Here is a 13,976-nt window from a genome sequence, read left to right as displayed (position 1 = left end):
GGAGAAGGAACAGAGCCAAAAAATAAAGCTATCTTTCCTGAAAATAAACATTAATGCTGCAATTTTGATAAGCTAATTTCTATGACATTTATTTGCTCAATTCTAGTGGTAATTACGACTATCATAACAAAAAAATGCATAATAAAAGTATAAGCAATTAGTCTTCTTAATAAGACATAAGTTCTTATTAAAACTTTCCACCCAAACAATTTTCATTTGGCTCAGTTTTTCTAGAGAAAAAGAAATATTTTACCTCAAAAATTATGCTGTACCAAAACACACTGTTGTTCATTTATAAAGTATAAATTTAAAATAGAATTTTAAAGTTGTATGCTTAAGAGTAACCTATATTCCTAAAAGTTAATATATTCACCTTCAAAAAAGATAAATACTTGATGGGATCACTTGTATGTGGAATTAAAAAGAAAAGTTGAATTCATAGATGGTGGTTACCAGAGCTTGGGAGTGGACAAAAAATAGAGGTTGATACAAACTTTCAGTTATAAAACGAGTAAGGTCTGAGGACATCTAATGTGACTACAGTTGATTATACTGTATTGTGTAACTGAAACTTGTAAAGAAAAAACTAAAGTTCTCACCAAAAAAAGTAAATATGTGAGGTGATGGGTGAGGTGATGGGTATGTTGATGGTGGAAGTGAAATATACACTTTAAATATTTACCATCTTATTTGTCAATTATACCTCAATAAAGCTGAAAAAATATTTAAAGTATCAAACAATTTACAATTTTAAAAAAAGGAATAAAGTCAAAATGTAACGTCAGGAACAGAATTCAAAATTTCTTTATCATCAATGTGAAAAGAAATCCTGATCATTAATATTGCCCTAAATAATTTTTTTAAAAATTTAAAAGTAGAAACATTGTATGTCCACTATACTTCAATAATAAAACAATTTTAAAGCTAACTTAAAACAACTATCTTCATAAGAAAGGAGTACTTAATTTGCTACAATTTCTTACTCTTGATTTTTCTGCAACCAGAAATAAACTATCTTGAGGATGGCTCAATAGAGCATAAAAATAGAACTACTAGCTTATATGATCAATATTTATACACCTATGGTTAACTTTAAAACCTCTGAAGTTACCGTGTTAATCTCTGGCAAGGTTGAAATAGTCTGAATTTTCCCATTTACTCACTCTAAACACCACTGTTTGCCTAAAGCCAGAGTCAGCACACTTCAAACAGTGAATATTTAGGCCTTTTGGGTCAAAGAGTGTTGCAACTATTTAATATGTTTTTGTGATGTAAAAGCACCCACAGGCAATATGTAAATAAATGGAATGGCTGTGTTCCAATAAAACTTTGTTTGCAAAATCAAGCTGCAGGCTTAGTTTGTCAACCCCTGGCCTAAAGAACAGTAAGCTTTCAAATCAGAGACTGCTCAGAGACAATTCTTTCAAAATTGAACTTTTGAGGGTTTTCAAAAAGGAAATAAGCAGTGATGATGTAAAACCATGTTCTTACTACATACCTGAGCTGCGGGTATGACCGTTGCAGGTAAGGGATTAGAAATCATTGGTCCAAAGATGTCCAGATCATCATTCAGGGATGGCACCGTGGTTGTGTTCCCATTGGTCACTGGTGCCTCGGCAGGGCCATCTGAAAAGAACACAGATTCTCATCCTAAAGTAGATTCTCTTAAATTACTTAAAACATGACATTATTTTTTAAATTAATATATGGTTAAAAACAGTTAAAAGGTTGACAAGATATATGTCCCCCTTTTACCCCCCAGGTTCTCTCCTCTTTCCCAAAGAAACTATTTCCAGTTTTGTTTATTTTCTCAAAAATATCCTTTACTCACCAGTTTCTAGGTACAATACATCCAAACCCTGTTGGTATTACACTATTCACGTTATTCTGCATCCTGATGCTCTTTATATGCCAGGCACTGCTCTGAGTACATACATTAATTCATTTAATCCCCATAACCTTATGAGACAGACACTACTTTTGAGATAACTGACTAAACTGGCATTTCATACCATGTCCTTATAAGAATGCCTGCATGTGTGTGTGATAGACGACATCACTTCATATCATGTTTACCTATGCTGGAAATAAATTCTGATGATTTAAAATGTTCGTAACGTTGAATTCTTAAGTTACAAAGAGGGGGGCGGTGCACCTGGGTGGCTCAGTTGGTTAAGAGTCTAACTTCGGCTAAGGTCATGACCTCGTGGTTCTTGGTTTGAGACCCACATTGGGCTCTGTGCTGACAGCTCAGAGCCTGAAACCTGCTTTGGATTCTGTGTCTCCCTTTCTCTCTGCCCCTCCCCTGCTCGCTCACTCTCTCTCTCTCTCTCTCTCTCAAAAATAAGCGTTAAAAAAAAGTTACAATAAGGGAAAAAAACTACATAGAAAGGAAAAACATACACTGTGTAAACTGATTCTGTAGCAAGTATCCATAAAACTTTGAAATAAACTCACTGTACACTCAAGCATGGCCACATTCAGTGATGGCAGTACCAAGCCACTGAGCTGTACCCGGAAGGGAACTCCGACAGAGTGACAATATCCTATATCAGCTTCTTACTTAACCTACCATTCAAAAAACTTTTTTCAAAGTTTGTCTCTCCTTTTTACATGAGTGCAGAATTTACAAAATATAAAAGGTGAGACTTGGAGTGGGTTGGAGTAGAGAGTTTGTGAGCGCAGTCCAGGGATTGGGACACCTCACACACTTTCCTGTGGCCACAACCAAGTTAACACTTAAGAGTGTGCCCACTCCAATCTCTTGTGATGAGGGAGCATGAGGCACGCTGACAAGCCACAACCCTGCCCCCCCCCCCCACACACACACCAGTTGGGATATGTGTGATATTCCTCTTGGCTGCCTGAGAACAAAGGAAAGGGGAAAAACAAATGGTTAACTGATAGAGATCATAGTCCTACAAGACCTGAGTCTCCATCTATTCATGAATATCTTAGTAAATTATAGGAAAAAGGCAATCTTACCAATAGCCTAATCTCCAGAAACCTATAGACTCTGTTTCCTGGAGCCCCAACATCATCCCTCCATAGTGATGTGGGAAACAAAGACAGAAGGAAATGGCAGAACTAAATTTCCTTGTAACTTGCAGTCCATTGACAAATACTTGAGGCAGGCAGAGTAAAATGTTTCTCCAGAACTCCCCACTGTCCTAATGCTAATGCTTTGCCACAGGGAAAACAACCTTAGCTTGATAATAGCTAGGCCTCCAATATCCTGGAAGTCTTCTTTAGCATATGAAAATCTCACTGGAAACTTCCCCTTGACTTTACCTCCCTCAACTTCTAAGTATATAACCAATGTCTCCTCATCATCCCAGGGCAGCTCTTCCTGCCCACGCTCCTGTCCCCATACTTTAATAAAATCACCGTTTTGCACCAACAGCATCTTTAAGAATTCTTTCTTGGCCATCGGCCTGGACCCCATTAACCCCACTGTCACCCCCAAAAACCTTATCATCTTGAGACTCATGTCCTAATCAAGCTTCTATTTTAACAATTTACAATCTTTTTGATCTCTCTTTGCCTCAAAGGCAAATTAGTCATCTTTCAAAATTTCTTTAAGGTTGAGTGAGATGTCTTGCACAGAGCAGGTTTCCAATATTTGGCAAATCTAATGGAAGGTCTTCCACATACTAGGTATTTCTACCACAAACCACAGAAACTCCCAGGTTTCTTTTCTTTTTTAAAATATAACTATAGAAACTGTTATATTTTATTTCCCAGTTTAAGCCTCAGTAAGTCACATATTACTAATTTCAGTGAATAAATGGGTCAATGAAATATTTTTTACTACTTAATTTCTAAAAGACTGTAAAACCCACATAAGATTAGTTTGTAAGAGATCAACTGCAAATATTTTTAAATCACTTTCACTGATAAATTATCAGAACCAAAAAAAATATAGGTTTACTCTCTCTCTCTCTCTCTGTGTGTGTGTGTGTGTGTGTGTGTGTGTGTGTTTGTGTGTTGTATGTTCTATCTCTATTAAGCACTATGGACAATTTAAAGGTGAAGCAATAAAACAATGCACAGATAGTACTAATTTATAATATACAGAATTTTAAGCTAAGATACAACTATGACCTAAAAGAATTCAAATACGACTCATGAAAGTTTTTTTTTTCATTTCTAACCACAAATGGCAACATTCATTTTGAAGTCAGGCATCTTTAAAGAGCTATTTCATGTTTTCCAGTCCATTCCACATTCCATTTACATCATGTAAATATGAACCAGAAACAAAATATTTTAAAAGGACAAGGTATTCTACATTAAAAACACAATTAAAGGAACATCATCTTTGTGGTATCTACAACATCTCAGTTAAGAAACTCAACAAGGACATGTGAGCCAGTGGTACCATCATCCATGAGCTGCAGAGCTGGGGACAGGGAAACAACCCCATCAGACAGACATATTTAATTGTATCATGAACAAGAAAGCATTTTATTAGCAGGAAATAAAACCATATAACTAGAACTATATATATATATACATATATATATATATATATATATATATATATATATGCAGTTTAAATTCACAGACAGAAGCATATGTCCTTTAGAACAAACTACAATCAAGAGGAACAAAGGTAAAAAAGCAAAAGCCTGAGTATAAGTATGTATTTCCAGTTTTTCAGTTAAAATTTTTTGCTTTTTCAAGTAATAGCAATCACTAACAATTAGGACAAATTTATGAAAAAAATACCTTAAACTTGAGAAAGTACTATCTTTTATTTTTTGGTAAGAAAATATCCTGACTCGACTTTTACCACAGGACATGTCAACCTAGTTTACAGGACGCCATTGTGCCAGCATACACTGTATGAGAACCGAGAGGTTCACCAACTGCAGGCAAATGATCTGTATTCATTACTTTTTTTTTTTTAACGTTTATTTACTTTTGAGACAGAGAGAGCACGAGTGGGAGAGGGGCAGAAAGAGGGAGACAGAATCCTAAACAGGCTCCAGGCTCAGAGCTGTCAGTACAGAGACAGATGCGGGGCTCAAACTCACAAACCGTGAGATCATGACCTAAGCCGAAGTCGGACACTCAACCAACTGAGCCACCCAGGCACTCCTGTATTCATTACTTTTATAAACTGTACATCTTTCAGAAATGTATGTCTGTTTTTAAGAATATTACTTTATTTATACTTTCAAGTCTAAACCCTATTCAGAGTCTAAATTATAAAACAACATGCGGCACGTTATGTGGTTTTGAAGTCTTGTTTTACCCTTCACACCCTTAGGATCACATATGTAACCAACAAAAATAACAGCCAACACTTAGTATAGTGCTTATTTCATGTCACCCTAAAAAAATACAAATACATCAACATATACGTACACTTCTTTAGTCTTTATAATGATGCTATGAGAGGTACTATTAATTACCCTCATTTGCAAATGGTAAAAACATTAAACTTGTCCATGGTCACAGAGCTAGTGCAAAGCCCTGGGTTATAATCTAAGTCATTTTTTTATAATAAGATCAATACATTCTTGTAAAAGATGCAAATAATACAAAAATTAATAAACTAAAAGTTCACTACCATGGATGATGGTAATGGCTGCAAAATAATGTGAATAAATGTACTTAATGCAACTAAACTGTATGTGTCAAACTGACTAATATGGTAAATTATGTTGTGTATTTTTATCACAATAAAAAAGCCCCTACATTTTCTATGTTTATAAACATATGTTTAAAACAACGTATATATATCAAAGTCGTTTTCTTTAGATCAAATGGTGTATGTGTGGGTGAGAATGGACTGCATTCCATATTGCACGAACTTAAGATAACTTACTTATTCAATCCTGCACTACTGGGCATTTAGGTAGTTTCCAGACTTTCATCATTACAGAAGCAGTAAATACCTACTGTCCTTAATATAAAGCCTACATAGCTCATTTTCTTCACTGCAAGGTAACATGACTTCATGTTCTACTACCACACTATAAAGAGCTTCATTTTCTCATTCCATTAAAAATATATATGTATATTTAAAATCTGACCTTTTGAAGTCTCAGAAAGGCATTCTACACCAACAACAAAGTCAGGCTCTCTTTGTAACCACCTACCATCGTGGAGCTGCCATGAAAGTCAACTCATAACAGAAGTTCAAGGAACTTTGGAATCCTTTAGAATGAGACAGAGGAAGCATCTGCTTAGGAATGTGATCTTTATGGAAAGGTTGCCATTTTCCAAGTGAATAAGGAAGATACGTGTATTAACTCCAAAAACCTAAGATAAGGAACTTTCTCTCCCAGGTCTGACCAAGGTTTCCTATCCAGCCTTGTGACAGACACAGTGACTCTTCTCTGCCTTCACATCTACAACACAACTGTCTTCTTTTCTCTCTACCCCAGTCTTCTTCTCATATAATCCCCTAATATCAGAGGTTTTACCCCCATCAGTTTTTGTTGTTGCTGTTACTACAAAAGCTAAGCATTCACAGAATTGTTGAAAAATCCTTAGCCTAAACAAAAACTTCTCAGCCTTGCACAATCAGTAAATACAAGTTCCCAAAGGGTTTTCCCAGTGGATTTCAACGTTTGCTAATCTGACTTACTATACTGTGTTTAACTTGCTAAACGCATTCTTTAAAAATTTTTTTTAATGTTTATTTTATTTTTGAGAGAGAGAGAACGCGAACAGGGTTGGGGCAGAGAGAAAGGGAGACATAGAATCTGAAGCAGTCTCCAGACTCTAAGCCATCAGCAAAGAGCCTGATGAGGGGCTCAAACCCAGGAACCTGAGATCATGACCTTAGTGGAAGTCGGACACCCAACAAACAGCCATCCAGGCGCCCCTAACAGCATTCTTTAAAAAGGACTGTTTCATTATAACGGCTGTATTTTTGCTTTTCAGTATTTAAAAAGGACACTTAAAGGGGCACCTGGGTGGCTCAGTTGGTTGAGCGTCTGACTTCGGCTCAGGTCATGATCTCACAGTTTGTGGGTTCCAGCCCCACATCAGGCTCTGTGCTGACGGCTTGCTCAGAGCCTGGAGCCTGCTTCAGATTCTGTATCTCCTTCTCTCTCTGCCCCTCCCCCGCTCACGCTTTGTCTCACTGTTTCTCAAAAATAAATAATTAAAAAATTTTTAAAAAGGACAGTTAAAGACTATTTGTCATATTACCATCATTAGAAATATCACATTTCCTAGACTTTTTTTTTAATGTTTATTTTTGAGGCGGGGGACAGGGCTGGTGGTACTCCGTGCATGTGCTTGCTCGTTCATGGGGGAGGGGCAGAGAAAGAGGGAGACAGAAAATCCAAAGCAGTCTCCACTCTGAGAGCAGAGCTGAATGCGGGGGCTGGAACTCACAAAGATCATGATCTGAGCCAAAGTTGGAGGCTTAACTGATTGAGCCACCCAGGCGTCCCTTCCTGGACGTTTTAGAAGAATGTTTATACATGTTACCATTTTTGTCTCTGTGAGAGACAGGGAAGGCATCTCCTTCCATTATCTCCAGTTACAGAAACCAGGGCACACACACCTTAAAAGACTTGTTCAATGTCACTTCCCTAGTTAAGCAGCAAAATCTCCACTACAACAGTCTTCTGACCCCTAAGGCTAGTGAGTTCTCTTTTCTAGTGATGAAACCACATTTCATCAAAAGTCATGGAATTACAACTGTACCTAATTATAAACAGGTCACTTAAAATTCTGAAAGTTAAAAGCCAACTTTTATATAGTTTATAATTATGTGCACTAAGAAAAGCAGTGACATAAAAGGTTCAAAAACCATTCAGCACCACATGCACAGTTCCTCTTCATCTCCCCACTCCTCTGTCCTACCAAGCGCAGTATCTTCTCAATTTACAGGCAAGGATACAGGTGGTTGTGGTCATCGATGAGCAAAGTAGGCTGAGAGAAGCAAGTGTGGGGTACAGTCAGCCTGGTTCAACAAAGTATTCACGCATCACAGTGAGTTCAATGAATCCTTTTGATCAAAGGTCCACTAACAGCACAGTCTTTGCTGACTGAATAAAAGCTCAGAGGCCACAAAAGCGGAAGAGAAGTGGATGTCTGTGCAAACTAATCAGAATTCACCACAGACATGCACCTCAGAGTGAGTGTTGTGTTCCTTGCTCAGTTAGGAATGGTGGTGGGAGCAGCCGGCAGCAGGAGGAGGGAGAAGCCCCCTTTAATCAGTATGCAGAAACAGTCGTTGGTGGACAATAAAAATAATGGGAGATCCAGAGTACAAGAAAAGCCTAAGGCAAATGGGAAGAAATTTAGCTGGGGACAACATCATAAAAAACGATAATGAAGCACAAAGGACCCCTTGAAAAGGCAATGAGCAAACTGAAGAAATTAGGACAATGCAGTAAAATGAAGAAGGAATTTCAATCTCGAAGGCAAGGAAGGGATCAAGCCCACAGTTAGCTGCTTGTGGGTAACTATTTTTTTTTCAACGTTAACTTAAAAGTTTAAAACCAGTGTTTTATCCGAAAACTGAGTTTGTACATGACTTTTAAAATGCACACGTACCATAAATTTACAAGAAAATGTTAAAATGTTTTGAGCTAAAAAAAAAAAAGTTGTTAAAATCAGTGCTACATCTCACATGAACATAAGGCATGCCCAGCATGCATTTACTGGCCTGCTTTGCATCATGACACTGATAGATGCTTCGAAAAAAGGTAACATTTCAAATATGACAAAGTCATGAAGGCCGGTCTCTGTCATCTAGAAATCCTCAATATGGTGAAATGAGACTGCTGATTCTATTAACTGTGGCTATACCAGAACTCATCTAACACCAATAATCCAAATGAGTAAAGGTTTAAAAAAAAAAAAAAGTAAGACAATATTTAGTGTCTTTTTTTGGCTCATTCCCAGTACCTCTGAATGATAATTTACAAACTAAAGGAAATAAGAATATAACACTTTACATTTTAATAACACATTTTTAAAACTAATATTTTTATGCCAGGTACTCTGATCAATGCTTTTTATAAAGTATCTCAGTTTAATCATATCACCTTAAGAGATTTTTGTACACATTAGGCCTAGGATTTCAACAGAATTCTGGTGGTGTACCTAGAAAATTCAACCGCCATAACCAGTTTGAGAAGTTTTTTCTGGAGCCCCTAAGCAGAAGTAGGTGCCCTTTCCCCATCTAGCGTTAAAACAGAAGTTGCCCTACATCACTAATAAAAGTTCCTGTGGGGCAGGGCTGGCTTCACTACCACCAGGTCCACTCACTGTACTCGACACGAGCTCCTTTTCTGAGGCAACTAATGACTCCTGAGTCCTTATGACCCAACACTACTTCCATTATAGACCTGTCACCCACATCTGGTCAGCCAGGCCTACTGACTTTTCCACCCAAATCCAGGGGCTACAAAAGTGGCAGCCTTCCCAAATACCTCAATATTTTTAGTTTTTAAAGGCATCTGAATATACTTAGGTTGACAGGCAATCCCAGTATGCTACAAGACCTCATTACTGCACCCTGTTACCATGTTCACAGTCCAGACCCCTTGTCCACTCCGTCCTGTCATCTCACCAGGAAGACACAGTGGAGCCACCTCCTTAATTTGATGCTTAACACAAAGCCCAATCCCAGGGGCTTCCTCTCTCCAGTTCACCAATGACAGTGAGGTTGGAATTCTATCTCCAAAGCAGAACTATGTCCTCCAGAGTCACACTGTCCAGAGGCCAGTGCATCACTGCCGCACAGCACCACACACAACTAACTACCCACACACAGCCCAGTCTCCTCCACCCACTGCCTAGTGAGCAGGAAGCACATCTTACTCTCAACTACAGATCTGTTCCAAGTGTGCTATCACAGCACCTGGCAGGTGCTCCGAAGATGACCTCCATAACACACTGGATCTTACGTGAAATAAATCTCCACAGGACAAACAACAACAACAACAAAACCGAAAACTGAAACAACTCATTTGCTCCTCCTCCTGACAAGCAGCAGCAAGAAATTAACCTCTGAATTGAGGAAAGTAAAATTTAAATCGGGAATTTTAGCATTATTCCAGATTTCAAACTGAATTCTCACAACCAATTCTCTTACATAATCCCACTCTTCCCTCAGCAGTAATTCTCTATCTTCCAGTTTCCAGACTGCAACCTCATCCCCAACTTGTATTACTATACACACAGAGAAGCTGCATTTTCTGGTATTTACTAGAGTTCCATGAACTCTGCTGGTGCTCAGTAAATATTAATTAAATTCATCCTTTACTTGAATGTCAGATGTATTAGCTGGTCATAATCTATTTGCACAAATAATAAAAAATGTCAAAGAGCAACATGAGATTTTATGTATTGCTAATCTAGTTTAAGGCAGATAAGAATATAATAAGTAAACGGATGTTAGGTTTTTCATTACCATTTTTGACTGAGCATGAATATTCAGCCTTGAGTACACCCTTGCTACAATGAAAACTGCCAAGTCTAATTCTTCATCAGTAACTACTGAGGCGTCATCCTAGGAAGGAATGAATTTAAAGTGGAAATAGCACTGATTAAAGAAGGCTGCTTCCATGAGATGCAGTAATGTTCTCCTTAATGGCAAAATTCCTTCTTAAAGCTTTATAAATTTTCATGTTACTCAAAGAACCTTTTTTATTTTCTACACAAGAAACCATTTAAAGCTCTTTCCTTAATAAAAGTGTTATTTGGAATTCCTTTGTATTAAAACACATGAATTGCTTTATGAAATGAAATAAACTCCCATGTGCGTTACTTTGTGAAATTCAAGTCACAAATGTCCATTGAAAGCATATTAAAATTGTCAAGCTTCAAATTGTTTTCAAATGCCTTAAAAAAAAAAAAATGTGCCTGAGAGTTAAGTGGAGCTATTTATTTTTATTTTTTAGTTAATTTTCTTACTGCTAAAAAGGTGGTATTTAGACTACTTTACTAAAATGATTGAAATGGCCTTAAAAGATGATCTTAGGGGTGCCTGGGTGGCTCAGTCGGCTAAGTGTCCGACTTCAGCTCAGGTCACGATCTCGCAGTTCGTGGGTTCGAGCCCCGCGTCGGGCTCTGTACTGACGGCTCAGAGCCTGGAGCCTGTTTCAGATTCTGTGTCTCCCTCTCTCTCTGACCCACCCCGTTCATGCTCTATTTCTCTCTGTCTCAAAAATAAATAAACATTAAAAAAAAAATTAAAAAAAAAAAAGATGATCTTAACCCTCTTGCTCTATTTGTTTTCCGTTTTACGTATGTATGTATATATATGTATATGTATTTATGTGTGTGTGTATATATATATATATACATATATATGTATGCATGCATGTAAGTAAATTTAAAACTAAATTGTAGGGGCACCTGGATGGTTCAGTCAGTCAGTCGGTTAAGCATCTGACTCCTGATATGGGCTCAGGTCCTGATCACATGGTTCATGGGTTTGAGCCCCATATCGGGTTCTGTGCTTGGGATTGATTCTCTGTCTCCCTCTGTCTCTGCCCCTCCCCTGCACAAGTTCTCTCTCTCAAAAATAAAATTTAAAAAAAACAACAAATTGTATAAGAAAAATTTCTTTCTAAACGCTTAAAACATGGTGACAGACTAGATTTCTTCGAGGCCACCGAATTTCCTTAGTGCTTTTATTTTTTTTTAATTTTTTTAAATGTTTTTATTTATTTTTGAGACAAAGAGGGGGCATGAGCAGGGGAGGGGCAGAGAGAGAGGGAGACACAGAATCCGAAGCAGGCTCCAGGCTCTGAGCTGTCCTCACAGAGCCCGACGCGGGGCTCAAACCCACAGACCATGAGATCATGACCTAAGCTGAAGTTGGATGCCTAACCACCTGAGCCACCCGGGGGCCCCTCCTTAGTGCTTTTCAAGGAGCAGCAAATCTTCTCTCAGTCAAAGACCATGCTGTGTGACAACAGTCTGGAGGAGTCCTAGTTACATAGTATAATTTGAGTCCCTCCTCTGCACATCCCCTTCAAAGGCCTGAGCTATCTCTTACTCATCTCCCCTGACCTGGTATTCAGGCTACAGTCTCAGCACAGCCCTGCATACAAGTTACTGTGCTATATGCTTCACATTTATTTCTTCATTTAGATTCCATCCATCAACCACAGAGGTTCTTATTTCCATTTCCTAGATAAAAACACCAGAGCCCACACAAACTGCAGGTTACTGCCTCTAAATCCAGTGCTCTTCTTCTGACACAATGCCACCAGCTACCAATATGATAAGGATCCAATATCTGTTTTGTGTGGCACAAGGTCACCTGGTAGTTTTTGAGTTTTATTCTGTGTCACAGCTCAACGCAGTGTAATAGTTAAGAACATGGGCCTGGCTCTGTAACCTACAAGCTATGTGACTTTAGGCAACTTAACCTCTCTGTGCCTCAGTTTCTTCACCTATAAAAAGGAAATAATGATAGCTCACCAGCCTTAGGTGATTTATCTTTCACTTCTCCCCAGCATGGACTCAGGACCACTTGCAAGGATCTGCTTAATGCCAGTCTTCTTACAGCAATATATTCATCTACCTGCATTTTGTTGCCTCCAGAAGTATGGTTACACAAAAATAAAACAATCCCTTCCTTTTGAAAGGGTAATATAACAGTTTACAATAGTTCCCTGAACATACTCTTCTGAGAAGCAGCAATACATGTTTTCATTAGGTTTAAAACCATATCTAAAAAACCTAACAGACCACAAAATTATTTAGGGTACTTATGCTAGAATATTCCTTCCTTCTGCCCTTCTCTCTGGAAAAACATCCTCCTGATCTGGTCAATGCACAGTTCACAGGACACTGGTGGTTTTCCAGGGCCACAGCAGCTACGTCTGGCATTTAGTCAGCACATTTCCAAATTTGTTTTATTTCACAGCATATGAACTTTGAAGAAGAGAAATTTCCCTGTAGGAATTTTCTACTTGACAAGTGAGTAGAGTGCTTTTGTGGGGGGTTTATCCTTTAGTTGGTTTCTTTCCAAGAAAGGCTTTTAGAAGCAAAAAACTTAGAAAACAAGAGTAATATATTCATCTCACTCATCATATAAAATTTGAATGTATATGTTACTAGAAAATTAAGTAGGGGGAGCTGCCTGGATGGCTCAGTTGGTTGAGCGTCTGACTCTTGGTTTTGGCTCAGGTCATGATCTCATGGTTTGTGGGTCCAAGCCCTGTGTCAGGCTCCACACCAACAGTGCAGAGCCTGCTTGGGATTCTCTCTCTCTCCCTCTCTCTCTGCCCCTCCCCATTCTCTCTCTCTCTCTCTCTCAATAAAGGAAGGAAGGAAGGAAGGAAGGAAGGAAGGAAGGAAGGAAGGAAGAAGGTTATGTATTCATAACTACATCTAACTAGCACTGTCAACTCATTTACACTTGGCCATTGTGAAAATAAGTTAAAGCGTGTATTTCCTGAAACACAAGCATGAGTGAGAAAACTTTAAAACTTGCCCAAAGCTATATATTTCCTTTCCAATTAAGAAAAATTGAGGGAACCTGTATCTATTCCTCTATACACTTTGGCATTTAAAATTCTTTAAAATAAAACTATGAAATGTTTAGGCAGACATTTCCCCAGATTAAAATGAGTAAGCATAATTTTATTTAAGTAGTAAATATACCCTGGGCTAGATTTTCATGACCAAGATCATACTGATTCTTTGCATGATGCCTTTTAGAGCACTGAGGACCCGATTCTCTCAGATACCTTCCATGGTCCACCCCAGCCACACATACCCCTCTGTGCCTGACAGGCCTGCTGTTCAAAGCCTCCTGGCAAGGGGGGCCAGCTACGCTGCAGGGCACATGCAGTGCATGGACGACCACAAGATAGAAACCCTGCAGGAGGGCTTTCTACCTCTGGTGGCAGACTGAACTGAAACCTGTAAGGTCACGTTTAACACCAGCAATTTATGATTCTTCTCAAGCATTACGCTTAGAGCATTTGCTCAACCTTGAGGATTCTATTCTCAGATGGGGTTTTCTACAAAAAAAA

General features: G+C 38.4%; 1 protein-coding gene across 5 annotated transcripts in view; it reads right to left on the bottom strand.

Annotated features, from left to right (window-relative positions):
- Positions 1-13,976, bottom strand: part of SMAP1 (small ArfGAP 1) — a 205,467-nt gene that overhangs the window by 7,583 nt on the left and 183,908 nt on the right. For all 5 annotated transcript variants that reach the window (XM_042939152.1, XM_042939148.1, XM_042939149.1 and 2 more), the window contains one exon: positions 1,499-1,626. In XM_042939152.1, the coding sequence (XP_042795086.1) occupies positions 1,499-1,626 (128 nt within the window). The remainder of the gene's footprint in view (positions 1-1,498; positions 1,627-13,976) is intronic.

Source organism: Panthera leo, chromosome B2, assembly GCF_018350215.1.
Source record: "Panthera leo isolate Ple1 chromosome B2, P.leo_Ple1_pat1.1, whole genome shotgun sequence".
NCBI classification, from domain to species: domain Eukaryota; kingdom Metazoa; phylum Chordata; class Mammalia; order Carnivora; family Felidae; genus Panthera; species Panthera leo.
This window is presented reverse-complemented; position numbering and strand designations above follow the sequence as displayed.